Source organism: Petaurus breviceps, unplaced genomic scaffold (genome assembly GCF_028583685.1).
Source record: "Petaurus breviceps papuanus isolate PSGF00001 unplaced genomic scaffold, PetGlider_PUasm1.0 90865, whole genome shotgun sequence".
Lineage (NCBI taxonomy): Eukaryota > Metazoa > Chordata > Mammalia > Diprotodontia > Petauridae > Petaurus > Petaurus breviceps.
Window position 1 is genome coordinate 12823938 of NW_027187367.1, and position 26294 is coordinate 12850231.

Here is a 26294-nt window from a genome sequence, read left to right on the forward strand (position 1 = left end):
TTTAGTTGCTTTGCTCTGGCCTCCCTCCAGCCTTCCCTGTCTCCCTGTCCCCATGCTTCAGCAGAGCAGGTGGGATCTGGCCTGGCCAGTGATGTCTGTATATGTTGTTCCTGAACTGCCTGATCCCAGCTGCTGCGGTGACTTCACTGACCTGTAGCCATCCCTCACTGCAAAGCCAATTCTAATTTACTGGCCACTGTCACTATGGCTGCTGCTGCTGCTCCCTCACAGCAGCTCCTTCCCCTCCAAGATGGATTAACTCTGGTCCCCTGGAGCTCTGTGGCTGCTTTTGGCCCCTGGGTTTTTCTTTGTTTATAGTCCTGATGGTCCGTTTTTCTGCAGTGATTGAAGGTTCTGTTGGGTGACTTGAGAGAACCCAACAGTGGGGGTGAGGTGACAAAAGGCACTATTGAAAAGAGCATTTGGAAGGCCTCTGACAGATGTTTACCTCTGACTTGGTACTTTTGGGGGCTAGTTCCCGAGTCCTTCCCCCAACATTTCCTCCCTCTCCCCGACCATCCCTTCAGCTTCAGGAAGACTGCATTTACTTGACAAGTAAATCATTCAAGTCTGATCATTCTTTATTGGCTATTCTCCCTGGGAGGGGGCAGCACCATTTCCCTGCTGACATCCAGGTCCTGTAAACCAGGAGAGTTGAGTACAAGGACCTGGCACCAGAATCTTGGATTAGGCAGCCTAGCCCCCAGGGTCTTGTTAGCATCTACACCTAGGCAGGCATCTTTGGGAGGCAGCAGGTAGAGTCCAGAAAGTGGGACCAACTTTGATTGTGCTAGTTCAGTTCTCCAAAAGCATCATGGCTCCCTGTGGTTTGCAGTGGAAACCAGTAGGGTCACATTGTCCAGTAGGCATAGGCAAGAAGGAGGAGCAAGAAGACTGCCACAGATAGCAGCGTGTTCTTACGGTTCTCTCTCCGAAGGGACTTCAACTCCCTTTCTGTAAAGAAACCCCCCCAGTGTGATGGGGGAGGGGCTGCCCCTTTCCCAGTCCACCTCCAGCATGACTGCCCATCTCTGTACCCCAGCATTTGGAAGCACTTGCCGGGCCCTTCCCTTCTTGGTCAGCATCCACCCCACTGTTCTTGTTCAACCTAGCTCTCCACATATGCCCTTGGGGCTCCCAGAATTTAGCTCAAGTATAACCTTGACATGCTTTCCACCCAAGGCTACAGCTATGTCATCTCCTCCCCTTAAATGCAGTTTTGAGTCCAAAGAGGATGTCCATAGTAACTAAAGGGACAGAAACCAGAGGTGAAGAACAGACCTTAGTATGGGGGAAGGGTGGGGGTGGGGAGGTCTATCAACCATAATTAGTAACTATCATTGAAGAATCATAAACCTAAATTGTTGGAACTTGGAGGGCCCTCAAAAATCATTACTATAACGATGTATAAAACCAAAGATGTCAATAAAAACATTTATAATAAAAGGGGTGGGAAGAAATAATGTAAGAGTATAGAGTTGTAGCCCAAAGGGAAGGGAAGTGACTTGTCCAAGGTCACTTGCCAAGGTTCATGGCAGACCCAGGATGAATCTAGGTCTCCTTTCTGGAGATTGCCCAGATTATCAAATTACTGGTAATTATTCCTCTCTAATTTTTCGAGCCACGCAACTCATCTCCAGGAAGTGTATGGCTATAAAGGAAAGGGACCCATTTAAATAATGTCCTTATATTCTAGTCAGGCCTTGTAGTCTCTCAGTAGATGTTTAATAAGTACTAGGTGAACTTAACTAATGTTCCTGTCTAATTCCTGGTTCTGTGTAGACAGAGAAAGAGGCCAGCTCTGGGAGTCAGAGAGGAAGCCTTAGTCCCTGATGGGAAGACAATAAAGACACAATCTGTGTGCACTTGTAGGTTCTAAAGTTACAATTACCTACCCCACCCCTCCTTAATCAGAGGATATCAGGGTTGGAGAAGCTATTAGGGCCTAGGGAGGCACTGCCTAGAACCTTTTAAAGCTGTTCACCTGCCTTGAGACTACCTAGCCCACCTCTCATCCAGAGCGAGCTCTTCCACTGGTTTGGGGCCCTACTGAAAGACAACATGGCCTAGTAGAAAGACTCGGAGTCAAGAAACTTGAGTTCAAATCCTGCTTCATTCTCACTGGCTATGTGACAACACAGGTAAGCCACAATTTCAGAACTTCAGTTTCCTTATCTGTAAAACACGAATATTAGTAGGAATAGAGCTGAAAGGAACTTTGGGCCATCTAGTCTGACCTTTAAAAAAGAGGAAAAGGGGCAGCTAGGTGGCTCAGTGAATATAGTCCCAGCCCCAGAGTCAGGAGGACCTAAGTTCAAATTTGGCCTCAGACACTTGACACACTAGCTGTGTGACCTTGCGCAAGTCACTTAACCCCAATTGCCTTCCCTTCTACCCCCCTCCAAAAAAAAATAAGGAAACTAAGGCCTGGGGAGATTAGCTTCCCCAAAGTCACATTAGGTAACAAGTTTCAGAGGTGAGATTTGAATCCAGGTCTTCTGACCCTTGAGCCCATGATCTTTGGCTAGTTTTAATCCAATCCAACCCCACAATCACTTTTAAAGTATCTAACTATGAGCAATGCGCTATGCCAGGCACTAGGAAGACAGATAAAAGTCTCCCAAGAGTTATTTGCCACTGGGCAGGGGGAGTGGGGTAGATATATATTACCTGAACAGGTAGGTATATTCATGATCATCTGAGAGAGGGGACTAACAATTGGGGGAGCGCATAGGCAGCCTATGCAAAGACACAGAAATCTGGGGAACAACAAGTTTAGCAGTTTGGTATAGTGTGTGAAGAGATTAATGTAAAATAACCCTGAAGCCAGACTGTGAAGGGCTTTAAAAACCAAGCAGAATTTTGTACTTTGTCTTTGAGGCACTAGGGAGCCACCAAGGACTTTTGAGTAGAGGAGTGACCTGTGATTTAAGATTATTTTGGCAACTGTGAGGAGGGTGGATTCAAGAGGTGAGATCCTGGAAACCAGAAGTCTAAATAGGAGGCTGTTGGAATAGTCCAGGAAAGATGTGATGAGGACCTGAATGAGGGTGGGATCATATAAGGAGAGAAACATGGAGGGAGAAGTGTGGAAGAGGACTCCAAGGATGCAAACTTGGGTGACTGAAGGATGGTAACAGCTTCAAAAGAGGAAGTTTAGAAGGATGTGGTGGGAATAATTAATGTCTCACTATGGTTGTTTTAAGGAAAATGCTCTCTAAACCTTAAAAGCACCATATAACATTTTGACTTTTATAAATGTGAGCTATTAGTAAGAGGGGCCCCTTGACCAATCAATAAGCATTCCTTGTCCACTTTTTATGACTGGTCTCCCTGGGCTGGGGGCATGGACAGTGTTCTTGCAGGCTGACTCCCACCCTGGCCTTGGAGTTGGGGGCAGTGGCCTTAGTGAATGGGGTCATCATAGTCCAACTTGGTCTCAGATTGTTTCCCTGATTCTCAGTTCGTTATGGCAGTGTCCTGTTATTGCTGCCCAGCAGGTGGCAGCATGGCCCCACTCTCTGGGTTCTGTGTGCAAGAAAAGGCATGAGGGATGCCAACCCTGACCCAGGAGAACAGCAGGGATATCCCACAGAATGATGAGTGAAGAAAGGCGTGGGAGGAAGTTTAGGGAAAATATCCAGATAAAAGGCATCTCTAGCCCATCGCAATATCAGAGCCAGAAGGGAGCTTGGAGACTAGTACAGAGAGGTCTCTGAGAAGGGAAGGGCAGGGAGGGAAGGCCCGGGTTCTTATCTGGCCACAGGCAGGTGCTGCCTCGCCCCTTTCTCTTTTTCCTTAGGTCATGCATCAGCTGCTGGTGCTGCTTGGGAGGTTAATGGTGCCTCACCAAAACCCACTCTCCCCACCTAGGCCAGATAAGTTCCATGTTTTCCAGTTTTCTTGGAAAATCTGCTCATTCCTTTCTTCTTCCCCTTTCCCTCCAGGGCTCTTGAGCAGCCTCTACTACCAGAGAAAGGAGGTCTTTTGGATTAAGGAGTCTGCCTGTCCACAAGCATATAGAGCTATAGCATCTGGAGGCCATTTCCTCCCTAAGGCTCTTCTTTCCCAAGTGAAAAATGATGGGGTTGGACTGAGTGAACTCTGACCTTCCCTCTAGGTCTAAACCCCCCCTTGCCACCTCTATCTCAGTGTTTTTTAGGAGAACTCAATCTAGTCCCCTGCTACCTCCAATTCCCTCACTCCCTAGGGGTGAGATACTGTATTGGCAATGATGGATCCTGTGTATGTGAAACCTTGGGTTTCCCAGAGAAGATGCTCTGTGCCTCAGTTTCCTCCTCTGCAAAGTCAGGGTCAGATGACTTCAGAAGTTCCCTTTCATCTCCGATGTGCTACAAGAGAGCTTTGTTCCTCCAGCTCCCCCGATTAGGGATTTGTGTCCTGTAACCCCACCCCACCCACTTTGGCCAGCAGAGGGCAGCCTCACACCACCACCGGAATCAGGGCTGAGTTCCCCAAGGTGCTAGGTGCCTACACTTGTAATCCAAGGAGATTCTTACCATAGCTGGAGGCTTTGCTTGTCAGGTTGTTTTTTTCCTTCTCCAAAGCTCTCCTAGAAGGGAGGGCAGGGGGTTGTGGGGGGGGGGGTAGAAGGCAGAGAAGCAGCTTTGTGCCTCCATGCCCTTCCTCACTTTCCCCCCCAGTACCACCCATCCCAGACCTCTCTCTGCTGGATGCAGGAAGAAGGAACTGGGCAGAATGAACCCCCACCCCCAAGCTGAAACTGAGAGTGTCCAGGAAGGGGCCATTATCAGCCTGGGAAGATGTGTATCCCAGAAAGAACAATGGCATAGCACAATGACACTCATCATCCCATACATATATATACAGTTCTGGTCCTGGTGAGAGCCAAGAAGAGGAAGAGACGGCAGGGGCCAAGCCTGGGGCGGGTGGGCTGTGGAGAAGAAAAGCCCCTGGGAGCCTGAATGTTAGACCCCAGAGCTTAGGGAACGGGGCAGGAGAGGAAGGAGAGAGGAGTGAAGTTTTTCCCTTCCCCCCACTACTCTGCACTGTGGTCTGGCCTCTCAAGGAAGCCCGGCTAGCTCTGGGTGATACCAACAAGATAGACAGTGAGAAGGGAAACTGACGTCGGGCTGGCAATGGGGCTGACAGCTTGGGGTCAGGCAGCTGGAGCTGAGTCCCAGCTGCAAGGGCAGTGTTACCTGGCCTCTGGGCTCAGCTCCTCCCTGTGAAGGCGGCCGTTCACTTCCTCCAGGTTTCTCCTGCACAGGGACAGCTTCTCTTCGAGTCCATCTATCTGAAACACACAAGCAACTTCAGATAATCCCCCTGTAGATGGAGAGGAGGGGAAGACAGGGCAACAGATGGTTGTTGGGAGAAAAGGGCTTTGTAAAAAAAAAAACAAAAACAAACCATAAAGGGCTGTAGAAATGTGAGCTATTATTATAATCTGACACAATGGTGGCTAATCCCTTAACACGAATGCATTTCTATTTTCATTGGGCAGGCATTTATTGAACACACATAGCTTCACACAGGTATATCTCACTTAATGAAAGAAATATGTTCTTGCCAGGTTACTTTATAAGCAATGAACCACATTTTCTCATTGGCTTCTATTATATTTTCAGGGATGCAGTCCTAGGGGAATAATTCTGTTTCCAGGGTAATATTTTTGTCAAAAGCTACCAAAAGGAAATGCTAGAATCACCTACAAATGGAGGGTCTTCAATTCCAGAACCCATTCGGGTCTCCAGAGGTTGCTAAATTGAGGAATCTGTCTTGTTAAATGAAATAGACCCAATCTATTTAATTCTTAAGTATGGATTTTTATAGAGTTGGTTTTAGTATAGGGTATTTGGCTTTGGAATGCAGTGACACACACACACACACACACACACGCTATTCATCTCCTATGTAACTAAGGCTATCCACCTCCCACCTCTGTCTTCCTACAGACAACCTGGGATCTATATGGGACTATAAAGGTAGGGAGGAGGTCCAGAACAATTTGTTGATTAGTCCTTTTCAGTCATTTCAGGGTTTACCATTTCCTTTTCCAGCTCATTTTACAGATGGGGAAAAAAACAAACAGGGATAAGTGACTTGCCTAGGGACACACAGCTAAGCAAGTTTCAGAAGTCAGATTTGAATTCAGGAAGGTGAATCTTCCTGACTCCAGGCCTGGCTGGATCCATTCCACCACCTAGCTACTCCAGGATAATTTAAATTGTAGATAATACTTGACTGAATAACAATTGCTTGGTTTTCTATAATGCTGATTGTGAGCTCACTGGTTCTCACACTATTCCTATAATGAAGAGGGTGGGGCAAGAAGAATACTGAGGAAATACTTCCTGGCCATCTTCAAACCATATTCCCTGCATTCTGGCCCTCCATGGCCTCTCCTTTTTTCCTTTTTCCTACCCCAGCTCTCCTATTAGAATATAATATTTATATTATATTATATATTTATACATAAATTTATATTATATATAAATACATATAATTTATATTCATATGTAATATAATACAATATTATATATTAGAATATAATCCTTCCCTATTAGAACATAGTCTTTCTGAGGGCAAGGTCTCACTTTTGTAATCTGACAGTGTTTGGCACATGGCAATTAATAAAGACTTCATTCGTTCTGCCCATTTCACAGATGGGGAAACAGAAGCCCACAGAAACTGTGACTTTTCTCAAGGGAGTCTGGTCCTCTGCTTCCTTCCTTTTGGGACCTTTTCTGCTGCTGCTGGGGAAGGGGGTGGCAGGTGGTCAACCTAAGAATATATTTTGGAATCTGTGCTTCCCAGGTCTAAGAGGCCAGATCCTAAGTTTAGATCTCCTTTTCCTTTCCTCAGGAGCCCAGAACCAACAGTAAAGAGACTTAGATCTTCATGTCTCTCTTCTGTGGCTGTGCTGTCTTATCCCTTTACTTCCCATCCATGGCAGGTGACAGCTGCTTCCCTACATAGGCCCATGCCCAGTCCAGGTGATAACCCTCCAGGTGACCTGTCTGTCTCCTCCCCTAATCTTAAACCTCTGCCAACTCAAAATTACTTACACAGGGGCTCTGCAGGAGGGAGCAACAGCAAAGACACGAGTTAATTGCCTGGTTAATTGTTTCATTAATCTGCTAATGGGCACCAAGGGGAGGATTGTCAGGGGGAACCAGTTACCAAGGGAAATGGCGAGTGTGCCTGAAGAGGGAGATTTCCTGATGCCCATGTTAGCAGGTTAGAAAGGTGGCTCTGAGGTCAGACGATGGGCACATGTTGATGAAAGTGCATCTAGAACTTGGGGCCCTGAAGAAGCTTTGGAATGGCACCCAGTCTCCCTATAAACTCTAGGTCAGGACTGTACTCCAATGGTGCCAGGCAGTCTTCTACTTGGTACCAATGGAGACTCGTCTTTTATCATTCAACTTAGCTTTGTGCTTCAATCGAGGAAGGAAGAGGATTGGAGAAAGGAGATAAAGGGGGAAAGAATAGAGGAAGGAGGAAGAGGAGGGAGAAGAGGGAAAAGAAGAGGAAAAGGGAGAATAGGAGGAAAGGAGAGAAGGAGAAGGAAGAAAAGAGGAAGGGGAAAAGAGAAGAGAGGGAAAGAAATGAAGGAAGTGGGAGGAGAGGAAGGAAGGAAAGAGAGAAGAAATTGGAAAGGGGGTAATAGGGAGAGAGAGACTTCAGTTTCCAGCAAAGAATTCACCTTGGTGGACTTCTAGAGGCTAGTTCTATAAGCTGGTATATAGAAGGTCCCCAAGCAGTGCTGAATGTGGGAAAACTTGAGGGGAAACACAAAACATGGTTCCCGTTCAGAAGAAGCTTAACATTTAGCAGATTTGTTTTCTGCCCTCTGGGATTTGAGAAATGTAGGCACAGTAGAAAGAGTCCTAGGTTGCAAACCAGAGTGCTTGAGTTCCAGTCTTGGCTCTGTGTGACCTTACTAAACCTCTCTGGACCTCAGTTTCTCTTGGAGGATTTTTCAAGGTTCCTTCCAGCTCGGATGTTTCATCACTCATCTGAGATGCTGCAACTCTGGCATTTCACATAAACATGGGTAGTTTGTTTATAGCTAGAGCTGGCAGTTCTGATCTTATTACTGGTCCCTATTTGTAAAGAAACAGCCCTTAGAGGAAGGTTGGGAAGAACAAGGGAAGGAGCCTCCTGGGCCCTGAGGAAGAGTCAGGGATTCTCTGGTTGATTCTGGAATCTCCCAATTATCCTATTTTTACACTGGGGAGCACTCCAGGGCAATGGCTGCAAAGCTTTCCTTTACATTACAGAAGCACTAGGCACCATGCAGAAAAGAACACAGCATTTGGAGTCTGAGGGCTTGGATTCCAGTCTGTCTCAACACTTACTGGTTGTAGGGCCTTGGACAATTCCACTTTATCTTTTCAGTTTTCTCACCTGTAGAATGCCTTAGAAGTTCTGAGGCTCTTTCCAATCAACCAGAAAGCATTATTAACGCGTTAGGTATCAATAGGTTATCGGTGTGTTGGGAATTGAATATGTAAATACAAAAGTGAGACAGTCTGCCCTCAAGGAGCTTGCCTTCTAGTGTGGAGATGGGGGTGAGATACAAGAGGGTACACATAAGTAAATACAGGATATATACAGAATGAATACACAGTGATGGAGAGAACATTAATAACTGAGGGAATTAGCAAAATCCTTTTGAAGGAGGTGGAGATTGAGTTAAGCCTTGACCAGAGCCAGCCTGTACAAAGCAGGAGATGGAATACTCTGTACAAGGAACAGTAAGTCAGTTTGGCTGGAATGAGGTATATGGGTGGGGGTAACATGGAATCAGCCTAGAAAAATAGGCTGCAGCCAGATAGCAAAGTGCCTTCAATCCTAAACAGAGGAGTTTCTATTTTATTCTGAGGCCAATGGGCTTCTTGGGCAGAGGAGTGGCACGTTCGGCTCTGTTCTCACCTGAGCCTTGTCTCACATCACCACCTGTTTACTGGACAAGCTGAATGTCCCACAGACATCTTATACTCAACATGTTCCAAATAAGACCAACTACATTTCCCCTAAAGCCCATCCCTCCTCTTCTGAATGTCTCTGTTGAAGGCACCACCATCAAAATTCAAAACCTGAGTATCATCCTCAACCTGCACTCCCTCACCCCACATATCCTCTCCAAACATCTCTGGAATCTGTCCCCTTCAAACGACTCACTTGGCTTGCATCACCTCTCAACTGAATTGTTGGAACACTCTCCCTTACTCCTCCTTGGGCAGCTACCGTGTTTCCCCGATAATAAGACCTATCCCGAAAATAAGCCCTCCCCTTACTGTGTAAGATTCCTTTAAAATAAGCCCTCCCCCGAAAATAAGCCCTATTGAGATTGCTACTGTAGTGAAGGTGATCCCCTGCACTACACGCTACATTACGGTACTCTCTGTATGCACCCCCCCGTGAAACGCACGCCACGCTCCGAGCTGCATCCAATCAGAGCTGCAGCAGTGAGCGCATCATCCTGTTCTTCCCCAGTGATTTGCTTATTGAATAAAGGTACATTTTTTTGTTCACATTTACCTGTTTATTAAAATTGCTGTCAATGTTCATTAAAATAAGCCCTCCCCTGAAAATAAGCCCTCTGGTGTTTTTCTGTCCAAAAAAATAAGACAGTGTCTTATTATCGGGGAAACACGGTAGGTGGTGCAGTAGAGAGATCATGGGGCTTGGAATCATAAGATCTGAATACAAATTTTGGGTCAGACACTAGCTGTGTGACCCTGGGCAAATCACTTAACTCAGTTCATCTCTAAAATGGGGACATTCTAGAGAAGGAAATGGCAAACCACTCCAGTACCTTTGCCAAGAAAACCCCATGGATGTTCCATGAGGTCACGTAGAGTCAGACAATCCATCCTGCACACTGTGGAGCTCAGGTCTGGTCATCTCCCTACTCAGTAAACTCCAGCTTGTTGCCTCTTTGATGAAACATAACTCCTCTTGCTTTTAAAGGCCCCAAGCTGCCTTTCCAGTTTCATCACTGTCCTTCCCATGCTCTACCGTCTAGTCAAACTAGGTTTATTTCTGTTCCTCACATGCAATATTTCATCTCCAGTCGCCGTGCCTTTGCAGTGGCCATCCCCCATCCCTGGAATACACTCTCATTTCACCTTCAGAGTCTCAGAGTCTCCTTTTTTCAAGACACAGATTAAACACCATCTTGGCAGCTATGTGGTACAGTGGGTAGAGTACCAGGCCTAGAGTCAGGAAGAGCTGAGTTCAAATCCAGTCTCAGATGCCTTCTAGCTATGTGGCAAGTCACTTAATTTGTTTGCCTGAGTTTCTTCACCTGTAAAATGGGGATCATAATAGCACCTTGTGGTTGTTGTTCAGTCAAGTCTGATCCTTCATGACCCCAGAGTCAGACTGCTAGTAAATGTCTGAGGCTGGATTTGAACTTGGTTTTCTTGACTCCAGGCCTATCTCTATCTACTGCATCCCCTGGCTGCCCTAGCAGCTACCTTTTTAGAACAAAACCCTTCCCAGCATGGTTCTAATCTATATCTGTCCAGACTGATCTCACATTACTACCCCATTGTGCACTCTGCTTTCTGACCCAACCGGCCAATTTGCTGATTTTCCACACATAATCATTCTATCGACTGCCTCCAAGCACTGTTGTGAGGCTCAGATGAGAGAATATTTGTGAAGTGCTTAGCACATAGTAAGTACTATCCAGATATAAGCCATACGATCTACATGAAGCTTTTCCTGACTCCCCCAGTTGCATGCCCTTCCCCCCCAGGTATTGTGTATGCACTTCATGCGTACGCCCAATTATATCTAATCTCCTTAAAACCAGGCACGGTTTCATTTTTTGCCTATTTATTCTTAGTGCCTAGCCTAGTACCTGACACACAGATGCTTAATGGATGCCTGTTGATTTAGATATAATGGTTTGGCTAACGTGTGGATGTTGGCTTGGAAAGGAGAGAGAGTGGAGGCAGGGAGGCCAATCTGGTGGCCAAGGCTAGGGAAGATGTGACGAGGTCTGAAGTGGGGGGTTATGGTATGTGCAGAAAGTAGGGGACAGATACAAGAGAAGGTAAGGAGATAGCATGAATAAATAAGTCTTGGCAACTGGTTGGATAAGGAAAGGTGGGGTAGCAAAGATGGAAGAGTTTGGTGAGTCCTGTGTTTCAAACCTCTTAATTGGAAGAATGGTCATGATCTCCTCAAAAGAAATGAGAAAGTTAAGAGGGGTGGGTTTTGGGGAAAGATAATTAGATACAATGGGTCTGGGATGTCCATGAGCCTTCCAGGGGGAATACTGAACAGGTAGCTGGAATCCTGTACTGATGCTTGGCTCTAAGTCTCTGATCTTTTGATCTGAACTGTGGGAACCAGGAAGAGCCATTGGCTCACTTCTGATTCTCACTCTATGTCAAAGCCACGCAGTGTTAGCCATCGAGTCAAGGGTCAGAGCAGGAGTGTATTTCACATGCCAACTGAGGCCAGAGGGCTGCCAGCCAAGTCACCAACAGCTATTTTTGAAATCCTTCCATCCTCCTAAGACAGGGTAATCACAGTCTCCCATCTTTTCCCTGGTGTCCGAGATCTCAGGAGTCACAAAGAGGACCTGCTCCTCTGGGGGTGGCCCTTACATCTTGCTTGCTTATTAAGAATAAGCCCTCTGATCTCTGGGAAGGGGTTATGTTTCCATTCCTACCCAGCTCCAGAAGTTGCCAGGTGCCCAAACAATAAACAGTCTCTAGAGAGCAAGAGGCAGGGCTCATGCTAAGCAAAATCCTAAAATTGAGGTTGGCAAGTGATTCGTGACCAAGCCAAGCTGCCACCGTGCTCTGGGCACTGCCTGCGGAGCTGGCAGCTTGAGGCCTTTATCTGCATGGAGCCCAATTTATCCAAAGCCCCACTGGATATTCCCACTCTCATTCACCACTTTTTAATGAGGCTTAAATGGGTGAACACAAATCAAGGTTTTAGGCACTGAAGTTCTAACCTCTTTCCATGAATATTTATGTTCCACCAAGGGCCCTCTCCTCTTAGTTTCTAAACAGCAATTTCTCCTTCTTTAAAATCCAGCTGCTGTTGATGTGGGACTGGGGTAGGGTGGGGGTCGGAGGTGGAGAGTAGTTTAGAGACAGAGGGAGGAGAGGGCTCAAGGATTTCCATTCAGCCATGAGTTTATCCTCAGGAGATGTCCCAGCACGACGGCAGGATTCCTAGTGCTGGGGAAATGCAAGAAATTGGCAAACGAGCCATACTGCCCTTCAGCATTCACTGAAGCAAAAGCAGCTCTTGAGTATCTGTGCTAATGGGCCAGGAGAAGAAAAGACCGGTGAAATCCCTGGGTGGTTGACCCACTGGGCAACAACGGCTGCTGACTGGGAGGGAGGTTCCTTTAGCAATGGCCACAGTGGGGAGATCAAGGAGTGTCACAGTAGCTGTGGGCTCTCTTCAAGGAACTATTCCCGATGTCCCCAGTGAACATAGCCAGTTTGTACGGTTCTGTTGTCTTCATTTCTTCGATGCCCTGAGCATAGTAGGTACTTAATAAAGGCTCACGGTATTAGTCCAATTGACCAATGAGTATTAAGTACCTACTACCCATCAGATGCTGGGGACAAGTACAAAAAATGAATCTATTACTTGCAAGGTGTTTATATTCAAATGGGGGAGTCAGCAAGTATATATAAAGATGCATAACATAAAATGAAAAACACAAATACAGACACATAAAACCTAATAAGGTAAATTTGATTCCATAAAATCGTATCTCTCATTCTTAAGCAAAATATATCACCAGGCTCTTATTTGGGTCCATCTGTACTAAAGATCTTCTTTAGTTCAAAAAACTACACAGGAGGTACTTGGTAACTATAGAATCCGAGAGAAAGAAGGAACTTTAGGTGACCCACCTAGTCCAACCTCTTCATTTTACAGAAGAGGAAACTGAGGCCCACAGGGGTTAAATGATTTGTCTGAGGTCACACAAGTGCTACCTTGCAGAGCTGGGATTCCACCCCAGTTCCATGTTTGTCACCAAACCTAGGGCTCTTTCCACCACATCAAGCCACTGAAGTTCATACGACATGGCTCCCACCCAACTTTCCAGTCTTTCATATTGCATCCTTTCACAAACTCTCTGTCAAAAGTCAGAATGGTCTGTGAGTGTCTGCCAGGACCTGACATCCATCTTCCACCTCTATGCCTTCATCTCCCAAGTCTGGAATGCACTTCCTTCTCATTTTTCACCTCAGAGACTGCCTAGCTTTCTAGCGTGCACGACTGAGATGCCTCCTCCCACCCCAAAGCACTAGTTAATAGCCTTTTCTCCTTGAAATTACTTTGTGTTAATCTGTACACAATTTGTACTTGCTTGCACACAGGCCATATCTCTTAGTAGGATGTAAGCTCCTTGAAGGCAGGCATGTTTATTTTTGTTCTCGTATGCCCAGCACCTGGCATAGTACCTAACCACTTAAAAAAGCTGAATTGAACTGATAGAATACTAAGGAACCAGTGGGCTGGGCAGGTTCCTGTCTAAGCTGGCTCAGTGAAATGAACTATTGGAACAAGAATTATGGCTGAAGTCCACAGGAGGCAAGGGAAGCAGAGACATCATGCAGTCATGGTGGGGGCAAAGACCACGTCTGGTATTCTTTTCTGTCTCTCAAAACATCAAGCTCAAGGCTAAAACACAGCTCTTTCCTTGCATTAGTCTCTGTCGTTCATCTTGCTTGTTAGCCATACTTTGTACATTTGTTATAGAAATGTAAGACCATGGGTTTTATTGCTAGTTCCTTTCTTGAATTTTGTCTCCTGGGAATTCCTAGTGCTTTTTTTCTTGCTATGTGGCAGCTAATACTCTCTATGGTATCTAGCTTGGTAGAGAAAGGTAAGCAGCTTTCCCCTCTTGCCCCCCTTCCCAGTTCCAATTTAAAGCCTGTTTTATCAGACAAATGCTAGGGAATAAAAGCTGGAGAGACAGAAAAGAATAGAAAGGAACTCCATTCCCTTGTGAATTGGTGACGGCTTTGCTTCCCTCACTACCTGCAAGATTTCGGCCCTAATTCACGTGCCACATCTTTCATCTAACTTGAGCTAGATGGAGGCAACAGGAGGAGGTGGAAAAATGGGGGAGGTTAAAGGCTTGTATGTCACAGTGGGGCTATCTATTTTAGGGGCTTGGGAGCAGTCTTGCGATCAACGGAATGAAAAGGTAGGGAAGAAAAGTGTTAAATAATCTGAAGGGGAGGACAAAAGAAGAAAGAGGCCAAGTACATATAGAAAGAACTTCAGGGTCCACTCAAGAAGCTTAAATACTAAAGATTGCCTAGCCTATCCAGAGATTACTTCAGGGGTATAAAGGAAGCATTCATTGGAGAAGAGATGATATAGTCCAACATAAGGAACTATAGAGAACATGGTCTGGGACAAAGTAAGGGCTGGGTGTAAGAGCTAGCAGATGGGGTGGGAGAGAGAGGCAGTAAGTCTATGGGATTGATTTGGGATAAATGGGAAATGGAAACATACTCAGGAGCCTCCCTCCACCCCAAACTGGGTGTTTAGGTCTCCTGGAACTCTTGATATTCAAGTTTATTTTAAATGTATTCATCAATAAGGCCAGCATGTCCAATAGAAAGGGTATTTCATCATCAGAGGACTTGGGTTCCAATCTACTATTTATTGTCTTTGTGACCTTGGACAAGGCACAGTGGGGTGGAAAGGACTGGTGAGATGATTTCTGAGGTTCCTTCCAGATTGAAACCCTATGCATTGGGCTAGCCTGAGGAGCCTGGGAGAATAAGGCAGCAAGGCAGAGTTGGCCTTGGAGTTAGTGAGCCTGGTGCGGCTTCCTTCAAGTTCAGCTAAAATCCTACCTTCCACAGGAAGTCTTTCCCAGTATTTCTTTATTCGAGTGCCTTCTTTCGGTTGCTTCCCACCCCATTTATTCTGTATACAGTTTATGTGTATAGAGTTGTTTGTGTGTTGTTTCCATCATTAGACTGTGAGCTCACTGAGGGCAGGGACTCTCTTTTGCCTTTCTTTCCCAGTGTTTCCTGGCACACAGCAGGTATTTAATAGATGTTTATTGACTGGGTCAAATGTTTATCTGATGTGGGTTCAAACCCCTTCTCTGCTGATTACTAAATGGATGACCTTAGGCAAGTCATAACTTTCCTGGGCCTCAGTTTCCTCATATGTAAAATGAAGAAGGGGGACCAGATGGTCTCTGAGGTCCCTTCTATTTGGTTCCACATGTTATCTAGCAGATCTTGTTTTTTTAGATCTAAATACAGCGAAAGTCAGTCAGCTGCCAAGGTTGAGGATGAAACAAAAAGGCTGCCTCTCCTTTCCAAGGTGTGGGTGAAGGTTTTCGATTCAGCACATGTAGCATGGCTGGCAGGGGCCATGGGAGTCAAACATCTCACTGCCACTCTCTGAGGGACCTTCTGAATACAGCTTTCCATCAGAGTGCTATTCACAAAGACATAGCCTTTAGCATTCCACAGGCTAGGGCCAGGACTGGCTGGGGAGAGGAGGGGATGCCTTAGCTGCTTCACATCCCCATGCTTCATCAGAGGCAAAACAGCATCAAAGAAGTGAAGCAAAATCGTCTCACCTGACTTAGAGAATAACACCTTATTCTCAGAGCTTTTGGGAAGTCTCCCCTGGGTCCTATAGAGCATAAAAATGCCGAGTTAAGAGAAACTGTAAAATTCTCCTGAAATCCCCTCCGGGGCATCTTTCAGCAGTTCTCTGGTGGAAATCAAGTCATGAGTCAGACCTTTTCAGAGGAAGGAAGCCTGTCCTGGTCTGATGCAGCTACTGACAACCCCCTCGCCAAGTGGATTGTCAAGGGTCAGGGTACCGTCTCTGCTTGTGTTCCTTGAGGCAAGATACAGTCTCCACAGTTTGCTACAATGGGGATTTCAATTGCAGCTTTGATTATTCTGCTGACACTAGACATATAGGGAGCTGGGGGCTGTCGACGATGGCTTAGTTCTCCCTACTGGGACCACGATGGAACTGAGTCAAGTTGCTGATTGCATATTTTCTCGCAGCCCAGATAAGCGGGAGGAAACTGTGCCCTATTAACCCCAAACTCAGGCAGGGTGGAGTGGGGTGGGGGGTGTCATGCTTTCTGGGCATGAGAAAGAACCATAGGCTTATACTGGTTCTGGATCCCACAGACTGGGCTGCCTTCTGTAAGCCATCTCAGGGCAGCTGTTGATGGAGTTGCTATGGTGTTTGGTCCCACTGGTATCAGAGAACAGAGAATGTATACTGAGTAGCCTTTATCTGCTTGGAAGGTACCTGCCTGTGAGAAGCTCTAGGGAAGGGGGCCAGCTATTTCATTCTGGATAGTTCTCAATGTAGTCTTATTGTCCCATTTCTAGCGGGAATGCTGTGTGTAAACAGGACAAAGAACAAAGGACAAGAACTGACTCATTACAGCTGGGAGACATCTGCCTAGAGGTCCCTCGAGTGTCCACGTCCTCCCACTATGGGAGAAGCCTCCCGCCTAGCAAAGCCACTTCTATGTCCCATGTAAAGGGCAAAAGGATACTGATTCATTCGGCAAGTGTTTATTAGATACCTAGCAGGGGTGACAGGCCACAGGCTTTGCTCTCAGGGAGCTTTCATCTTCCTGACATGGTGATCGTGTTGCTCTGATCTTAAAAGATTCTCCACAATGAATAATCCTGTACTAATATACTACTAATAAGTGTTCTGTCCCCTCCTTATGTCATACCATATATGATGAAAGATCTTCATCGTCATAGCATCATGAACCTTGATAAGGTATAGTTTGCTCTGTGTAGGTAGGGAGGAGTGGAGAGGTAGAATCCAGGCCTCGCCACTTCTGCAAAGTCCCTCCCTACAAACATCTCAACCATAATCTTAGCAGTACTGAATAAAAGCTTGCTGACTGACTGACTGACTCAATCTCTCAAAGCACCCCAACCAAATAGCACCAGAAAGGTTCAGGAGTGGAGGATCCAGGAGCGGAGGAGGGTGAAAAAACGAGCATCTCCCTCCTTCTCCTGCTGCTTTTTCATCTGAGGAGAGAGAGGCAGCCTGATAAAAGTGGGTGGATTTTGGACGTTCACCAAGAGACCTGGCTTTGAATCTTGCCTCCGACACTTTGTAGCCGTGGGGTTATAAGCAAGATACTTAACTCAGAGCCTGGTTTCTCCATCTATAAAACGGGTGCAACCTCCGGGTTTTCATATCTGTGAATCTCTAGGGTTTCTTTGAGCTCTGAATCTATGATCCAAATTCCCAGAGTTATGGGAGTTAGTTATTACTGCCACCATTCTACTACAAATAGGAATGATTTTTCTAGCAATATATATGTACTTCAATAAAACTGGTTTGTGACCAGACGGTTGGGAGTTCACCACAGTGGGACATTGGTTGCAGTAAAGGCTGTACCGTATTATCAGACTTGTGCCCTGGGGTCCTACATCTAGGGCTGGAAGGGACCCCAGAGGCCATCTAATCCAACCTTTTCATTTTACGGATGAAGAAAATGAGGCCCAAGGCGGTTAGGTGACTTGCCCAAAATTCTGACAGATCTAGTAAGTGTGAAGGCACTAGATTTGAACGTAGGTCCTTGAACTCCAAAACTAATGCTCTTTCCATGTACCACGCTGCTAAAAGAAGTTTGGCCAATCTCAGAGGCTGAGATACACAATGGTGGCAGAAGAGTCCACAGAGATGAAATCATGAGTTCATAGACATATCTCAGTCAGTTAGCTAGAGGCTCTAGTCCACATGGCTCCCTGTAGGAAAAGCAGGTAAGGTTCCATTTGGTTCCTATAGCAAGGACATTATGTTGTGGCAGTATCACTGATCAGGGCAATAACCCCTTCTGGTGGGTCCCTTTGAGCAGGTGTTATGGGGATTCATTGGCATGGAGGAAATGTCTGCCAATGAAATCCAAAACCATTCATCCTCCCTGAATTTTTCTAATATTCTTGGATATACTTGGTATTTCTCCCCTAATGATAAGGGTAGGAGACCCTCACATTCTCCTTACAGTCCTATAACCCAAAGCTGCCAGTTTGCTCAGACCATTTAAGAAAAATCTCTGAGAACCTAAGAACAATGGCACGCCATCCTTACATGGACACATGCAGATAAGCAAGGCACAGAATTTTCACAGGGGACATATTAACCACAGACTATGCCTGGGGACCTCCTAATACATGGAGATCAAGGCTGAAACAAATGCATACGTCAGTCTCTGCCTCCTTAAGTCTTCAGCTGTCCTGGGGCCAGAAGGTTGTTTGGTGTTTGTTTTTTTTTCTTCTCCCTCAATATATATTTTATGATGAATTAGTAAAAGCTTCTTCATCACAGAAAGGCTCAAAGCACTTTTCAAGAACTGGCATCCACTCCGTGCCTTATGAATTCATTAATTAAGATGCTGGCAAACAGCCACTTCACACACGCTGACATCCAGCAGCGTTAGGTAATGAGGTTTTAGTCTCCTGACCCCAGTCAAGTGGATCAGAGCCAAACAGAGGCAGCAGAAAGAAATCACCTGCCCAAATCAGACCTGTAGCTCCTGCCTGGCAGAAGGGGAGGCTCATTTACTGGTCAGTGGTCCCTGAACCACCTCCTGGTATCATGCTGGGGAAGGAAACAGGGCCAAAAAAAAAAAAAAAGCATGCCCCTTTCATCTCTTGGCTGGCCATCTCCCTCCCAGTTACCTCCTGAGCCTGGCAGAGCTTCTAAGGAAAAGGACAAAAATATTATCTCTCAAGCCTTAGAAATAGGGTGACTACTCAGTCTTAAGCAGAGAGTTGGCCACCCCCTTTAGGAGACCATTCCAGAACTGATATGTCCTGTAATTTCTTTACCAATCAAATTTCCTTTTCCCTTCATGACTTCCTAGTCCTCAGCTTGTTTGGTTACCAGACCTCTTAATCTGCCTCCAGGGTGACTCTGGGATAAGAACCTCAGTTTCCTTTTCTGTAAAATGAATAGGTCAAACTAGAAAATCTCTAAGACCCCTTCCAGACCCTAAATAAATCTGATGAATCTAACTGGTAGAACGCTTTCTTAAGCACCATTTCATTTTCAAAACTCATGCTCATTTGGATTGCCCTCTTATATCTAGGGGCCGATGACACAGAGCAGCATCTGTCTAGGGACTCTGCAGGGCCAAAGTGAGAATCTATTTGTTTCATTCACCGTCAAGTCTTTGGTTTTTGTCACTGCTACAACTCCTTGCACATGGTTGCGATCTCTTACTTGCCAAATCTAATGGCTCCTTCTCAGTCTTCATCTTTCCCAAACTCTCTGCAGCCTTTAACCTACTGGATCTCTCTCTTCCGGGATGTGCTCCCCTTTCTGGGATTTTGTGATGCTGCTCTCCCTTGTTTCTCTTCCTACTTTCCTACCCATCTCCTTTGCAGGATCTTCACCCACATCACACCCTCTAACTTTAGATATACCACAAAGCTCTGTCCTGGGCTCCCTTCTCTTTTCTCCTTCTGCTCTCTCACACGGTGATCTCATCAGCTGGGGTCACTTATTATCTCTGTGACTTTCAGATCTATATATCCAGCTCCAGTCTTTCTCCTGAGATGCAGTCTTATACCATTGACATTGGACATTTTATACTGGAATGTCCCATAGGCATCTCAAAGTCAGCATAAGTCCAAAATAAAGTTCATTATCTTTTCTCCCCAAACCTACCATTTGTTAAACTTTCCTATTACCATTAAGGGCACCATCACTGTCTTTCACTCCATAGAACCAGTGGTCAAATCTTGACATTTCTATCTCCACATCTTTCATATACAGTTCCTCTCCACTCATAAAACCACCACCTAGCTCAGGCCTTTCTGACCTCTTGCCTGAACAATTGCAATGACCTCCAATTGATTTCCATATCTCAAGTCTTTCCCTGATCCAATCTATCCTGTACTACCCAAAGTGATTTTCCTTTTAAAACACAGATCTGACCAAATCACCCTTTCCTTACCCGATAAACTCTAGTGGCTCCCTATTACCTCTAGGATCAAATATAAATACTGTTTGGCATTTAAACTTCTTCACAACCTGGCTCCTTTTTTCCTTACTCATTACTCCTCTCCATCTAGTTTATGGTCTAGCCATATTAACCTACTTGCAATTTATCATACATAACACTTATTTCCCATCTCCATGAATTTTTACGGGCTGTCTCCCATGCCTGAAATGCTCTCCCTTCTCATTCTTACCTCTTAAAATCCTTGGTTTCTTTCAAGACTCAGTTCAAACCCCACCTTTTGCAGAAGGCCTTCCCCTTTAAGATCATCTTGTATATACCTATTCATATACATGTTCTCACTGCCATCAGAATGTAAGCTCCCTGAGGATGAGTACTGTTGTTTTTCTTTGTGTCCATAGTGATTGGCACAGTACCTGGTACATAATGAGCACTTAATGAATACTGCACGATTAACTGACAGTAAGAGTTCAATAAATGTTGGTATAATTTGTTGGATCAGTATATCCCAATAGAGATTGCAACATCGGGGGCAGCCAAGTAGCACAGTGGCTAGAGTGCTGGGTCTATAGTCAGGAAGACTAGTTTTCCTGAATCAAATCTGGCTTCATACACTAAATGACCCCTAGCAAGTCACTTAACCCTGTTTACCTCAGTTTCCTTATGTGTAAAATGAGCTGGAGAAGGAAATGGCAAACCACAATATCTCTGACAAGAAAACCCCAAATGGGGTCACAAAGAATTGGACATGACTGAACAACAACAACAATACAATACTCTAGATAGGGTCTGACTACAGCAGTGTGTTCTTGTGACAATTTAGGTACTAAAGATGCCAAGTTGAACCATCTGCCTCCAAAAGATGGAATACAATTATTAAGTACCGAAGCATGGATTATTATTCTGAATAAAAAGCTTAAGGAGATTTTGCCTCTACCAGGATTCTACTATTAGGATTGGAGGGGAAAAAATCATGCCCTTCTCCCATGAAACATTAAGATCAGCAGCAGGGCAAGATTTTCTTCATCATCTTAAATACAATTTTCTTGTTATTCAGAATACTCTCTCAGAAGTTAGATCCTAAGACTCCACTGCCTGTTCTTCAATCTTGGGATCTCAAGAGATAAGAGAGTGAGTGGGAGTGGAAAGGGTTTAAGAGAGGAGCTATAAGGAAGCAGAGGGAGGGAGCTGTCCCAGGTACGGCGGTGGAAGTTATTGCCCGGTACAGATGGCTGAAGACTGCCCTGGGGAGTGACTGTAGCCTGCTTGGTAATTGCTTCTTTACAACAAGTGGAGGCTGTTTGCAGGTGCTGAGATTATTCACTTGTGTGGTTTTTATTGCGCTCATCAGATTAACAAACATTTTTGATTAAATCACCACTTCATTGGCTCTGAGCACAGGACTTTTAATAAGAGCACAATATCTATGCTACTGAGCATCAGCCCAATGCTCAGGCCTTGGGTGGGCATGGGGAGGGGAGCTGAAAGAGGAAGAAGAGTTGCTAGCGTCGAGGAAGCAAGGCAGGAGGCCTGGGGATTTCAGATTCTCTTTTTGAATGGTGACCAAGGATTTCTTTGGTAATAGTTCTGGTGGTGCACTGGGCACAGTGCCAGGCCTTGGGGTCAGGAGGACCTGAGTTCAAATCTGGACTCAGATACTTATTAACTGTGTGACCTTGGGCAAGTCACTTAACCCTATGTGCCTCAGTTTCCTCATCTGTAAAATGAGCTGGAGAAAGAAATGGCAAACCACTCTGGTATCTTTGCCAAGAAAACCCCAAATGGGGTCACAAAGAAGTCATGAAGGACTGGAAATGACTCAACAAGCTCAGTTTGAGGAATGGGCTGTTTCTCCAGGTTGGTTCACAAATGTTTTCTCCCCCATAACTAAAACAGAAGTATCCTGAGGGTAGGGATATGGTGTCTTTTACTTCAAAGAAGAGCCATAAGGAACACAAGGTGAATAGGGTTTTTCCCTAGGACTCAGGAGCAGAGGACCTTCTTCCTTGTAGCAACCATAGTCCCAGTACCTCACCTAGTCTGCCAGCCTATATTTACTCCTAGGGTCCACTGGAGGAGGGAGGGCTGGACCACCTCTTTTCCTGGCAAAAGTTCCCTCTTCATTCCCTGCTCCCCATTTCAACTCTTTTTGTCCCAGGTGAAAAAGGTTCTGGTCCCTGCTCTGTTGTTTTGTTGAGTCATTCTTCAGTCATGTCTTACTTTTCATGACCCCATGTAGGATTTTCTTGGCATAAATACTGGATTGGTTTGCCATCTCCTTTCTCATTGTACAGATAAGGAAACTGAGGTAATCAGGGTTAAGTGACTTGCCCAGGGTGACATAGCTAGTATCTGAGGCTAGATTTGAACTCAAGGTCTTCCTGACTTCAGGACTGGAGCTCTATCCACTACACCACCTAACCTCTCTGCTTTACAGTCACAAAAAAGGGATGACAGAATTGGAAGGGACCACCCACATTTGACAGATAAGGACACAAACCCAAAGAGGGGAATTGAGCTGCCCAAGACCACACGGTTAGTTGGCAGCAGAACTCTGACCCAGGTCTACAATCTTCTTGTTAAACCATGTTTCTATTCCAATTCTCTTTATTCTGTGAATTCAGTGGCAGCTTAAAATAATAACAACAAAAATCCCTGTGCTAGTACCATAAGATTCTAAGGCAATTCTGAAACCACAAAGCTTCTCATCTTATGTGGTCATAGATCACAGATCCTAGAATTTTAGAGCTGGAGAAGGGACCTCTAGAGACCATCCAGCTAAACCTCCTCATGTTACAGATGAAGAAACCGTGGCCCTTCGTGGCCTCACAGAGAGTTAATAGCAGAGCTGGGACCAGAACCCCAGTCTCCTGGCTTCCACCACTATGCCACAAGGTATTAAAGTCAAAATTAAGACTATAAGCAAAGAGCAGGCAGAATTCCAAAACTTAGGCAAAAGATGCAATTAACAGAGTCAATTACTGGCCTCTCGGGGAAAGGATCCTGACATGTTTAATGTCCTCTAGTGCACAGGCTACGGATTTGGAATCTCATTAGAAAAACAAGCACCAGAGAGGAGGCTCCATTGGCCAAGGCAGAGAACAGTGGAGATAAAAATCTGTCCCCCTCATCACCTTTCCTGGTTTTAGCTTCTTAATTCCACCCTACTCCCTAACTCTGCTATTCTGTCAAACTCCTCATAGACAAAGCTGGAAGGGACCTTCAAGGCTGTCTTGATCAAGATCCAGTCTTCTCCTTTCTAGATGAGAAAAATCATAAACAGAGTGGGGTCACTAGTGTCTGGGGTGAGATTTGAACCCCTGTCTCCCTGACTCCAACTCCAGTGCCCCATCCACTAGAGGATTCTGGGGATTCTTTTTACTTCAGACTGATAATTGTATCATTCCATCCTCCTTCAGTTTTCTACCAATGGGTTAAATCATTCCCATGTCTCCAGTTTGAGACATCCATCCAGAAGGGACAGTAACTTGTAAGACCTCCATCTACCTCATTAAACCTACTTTTTTGTCCTACTTGTGACACTCAATTCATCATTTTCTCTACAATTCAATTCACAATTGTCTCTAGTCAATCAGTTCAACTAGACACTATCCTCTACCTTTGAAAATCTTGGCCCCTTCTCAATGGGGGGGGGGAAAGGGAGAGAATTTGGAACTTGAAAAACCTTTTTTTTAATTTATATATTTTTATTTTTAATAGTATCTATTTTTTTCCAATTATGTATAAAGACAATTTTAACATTAGCTTTTTTAAAATAAAATTTTGAGTTCCAAATTTTCTCCCTCTCTCCCTTCCCTCTACACTCCCTAAGATGGTAAATACTTTGATATAGGTAATATATGCGCAATCATGTAAAACATACTTCTATGTTAGTCATTTTGTGAAAGTCAGAAAAAAATTAGTTTGCAAAAGTGAAAAGATCATGAAAGAATGAAGTGAAAATAGTATGCTTCAATCTGCATTCAAACTATAGTTCTTTCCTGGATATGGATAGCATTTTCCATCATGAGTCCTTTGGAATTGTCTTGGATCACTGTATTGCTGAGAAGAGCTAAGTTAAATCAGAGCTGAACATAGCACAATGAAACTCAATTAAAACGTTTAAAATTTTTTTATGTGTAACTGGGATAAAAAAAATATTAATTAAAAAAAAATCTTGGCTTTTGTCCTCCAGCTATTCATACCTCACCAAAATCCAACTTTGGATTTCTATGCCTTTTGATACTGTTGACTACTTTACCTTCCTTTAGCTTTCTCCCAGGGTTCCCTCCAACCTGTCCTTAATTTCATATTTCCTATCCCCCAAAACTCTGTTCTCCATCCTTTCTTTTGGTGATCTCATCTGTTTTCATGGGTTTAACCATCATCTTTATGCAGATGACTCTTACTACTACAGAGACCTCATCTCCCTCTTGAATTCTTGAAATCACCCTATTTATATAATATACCCTGTAATAATATTAGCTAGTATTTAGATACTACTGTAAGATTTGCAAAGCACTTTATAGATATTATCTCATCTGATTCTCTCAACAACACTGGTGGTGTGGTGTAGGTGCTATTATTATCCCCATTTTATAGATGAGGGAACTGAGGCAAAAAGAGGTTAAGTGACCTGCCCAGGGTGACACAGCCAGTGTCTGAGGCTGCATTCAAACTCAGGTCTTCTTGACTTCAGGCCCAGTGCTCCATCACCGAATAACCTAGAAGTCTCAATATCTGCTCTGAACTTCCCTATTTTTGTCCAGGGCAATACCACCTTTCAGGTAGCCTAAATTCACAATTTTGGACTCTTTCTTGATTTTTCCTTCTCTTCTATCTTCACTTTAACACCAACCAATCAGTAATGAAGCCATGTGGATTCCACTTCTACATTTTTCTATTACTCTTCTTTCTACTCATAGGACTCACCGCACTAGTTCAAGCCCTTACTCCTGGCCTGGATTATTGCAACAATCTAAACAGTATCCCTGCTTTCAGTCTCTACCCTTCTCTAATCTATTTTCCATGTGGCTGCCAAACTGACCTAAAACACAAACGTGAGTGGGTCACATTGCTCAAAAGCCTTCAGTAGCAACCCATTGCTCGTGGGATGTCTAAACACAGTACTGGAAGAAAACTCAGAGGCCACCATCTTGTCTAATCCTTACTTTTTACAAATGAGGAAACTCAGTAAGGTTAAGCGACTTGCCTAAAGTCACTTGGGCAGTCAATTACCAGATAATAACCATAACAATATCCCACTTGACTTACTGAAAAGAATTATAGGGTTGATGCTCCCTGGTTCAAGTTTCATCTTTATGACTGTAAGCTTAGTGAGCAAGTGCAACTCACTATTATCTCTAAGTCTTGGGTAACTAACTCTTTCAGGTTATAAATTATTGAATGGTTGTCATTTTCAGGTGTGGAGGGAATTTCCACCGCAAATAAATCACAGGTCATAGATTTAGCGCCCCCTCCCCACCCCCCAACAGCCGAGGGACTGGCACATAGCAGGTAATGTTTGTTAAACTGAATTGGGCTTCTTCCAACTCTAAATTTTATGATTTCTCCTGCTCAGTTGCTCATGTCTAACCAAGGTGGCATCTTCCTCTTCCCCTCTTCATTCTTTTCCCTTGCAGCCCCCTCCCTTCTTTCTCTTAGTTAGCAGCCTTCTCTCCTTTTCTCTTTCTTTGTAGCCCCCTCCCCCACTATTCACTTCCCTAGTAGCCCCTCCCCCTTTCCCCTAGCCTAGCTGCCCTCCCTAGCTCTCTTTCCCTGCAGCCCCCTCCCCTTTTCTCTTGCCTAGCTGCCCTCCCTAGCTCTTTCCCTGCAGCCCCCTACCTTTCCCTTCTTCCTCTGAAGCCTCTCCCCATTTTCTCTCATTTGGTCCCCCTTCCCTAGCTCTCTTCGCCAGCATCCCCCTCCTCTTTTTCTCTTGCTTATCCGTCCTCTCCCTAGTTCTCTTCCTTAATCCCCCCTCTCCCCTTTTCTCCTCCCGCTCAGCCCCCTCCTCTTTCTGTCTCCCTGTCCTCTCCTCTTCCCTTCCCCCTCTCCCCACCCGCCCCCCAGCACCGTGGGAGACGGGCAGACCCACCGCTCGGTGCCGCAGGGGGGTGCGAGAATCCAGACCGTACCACCCAAGCGCGCCCCCTCTCCCCTCACCTCCTGAGCCACGCTCAGATTCTCCCGCTTCTTTTTAGGCATCTTCCCAGCAGCACTCCCCCGAGTCACCGCCCGTCGGGGCCCCTGCAGCCTCTACGGCGCAGGCGCAGGTCATCGTGCTCCGTTCTCATTGGTCAACAGG

General features: G+C 45.2%; 1 protein-coding gene across 2 annotated transcripts; it reads right to left on the reverse strand.

Moving 5' to 3' along the window:
• Positions 1–563: 563 nt before the first annotated feature.
• CCDC167 (coiled-coil domain containing 167) lies at positions 564–26294 on the reverse strand. 2 transcript variants are annotated; one of them, XM_069073596.1, is made up of 4 exons: positions 26153–26293; positions 5184–5278; positions 4521–4573; positions 564–954 (listed from the first exon to the last, which is right to left on the reverse strand). In XM_069073596.1, the coding sequence occupies exons 1-4, from the start codon at positions 26192–26194 to the stop codon at positions 851–853; spliced, it is 294 nt and encodes a 97-aa protein (XP_068929697.1). In that variant the 5' UTR covers positions 26195–26293; the 3' UTR covers positions 564–850. The 2 variants fall into 2 exon arrangements, with proteins under 2 accessions (XP_068929697.1, XP_068929698.1); XM_069073597.1 differs by lacking the exon at positions 564–954 and adding an exon at positions 2095–2175 and having other exon boundaries at positions 26153–26294.

Bases quoted from the DNA above. Each gene is read 5' to 3' on its own strand.
- CCDC167 (XM_069073596.1), bottom strand. From the start codon at position 26,194: ATGCCTAAAAAGAAGCGGGAGAATCTGAGCGTGGCTCAGGAG. The intron at 4,574-5,183 runs GTAACACTGCCC...CCTCCCTTCTAG, and splicing joins GAGCTGAGCCCAGAGGCCAG to GAGAGCTTTGGAGAAGGAAA. The intron at 955-4,520 runs GTAAGAATCTCC...GTTTCTTTACAG, and splicing joins AAGCAAAGCCTCCAGCTATG to AAAGGGAGTTGAAGTCCCTT.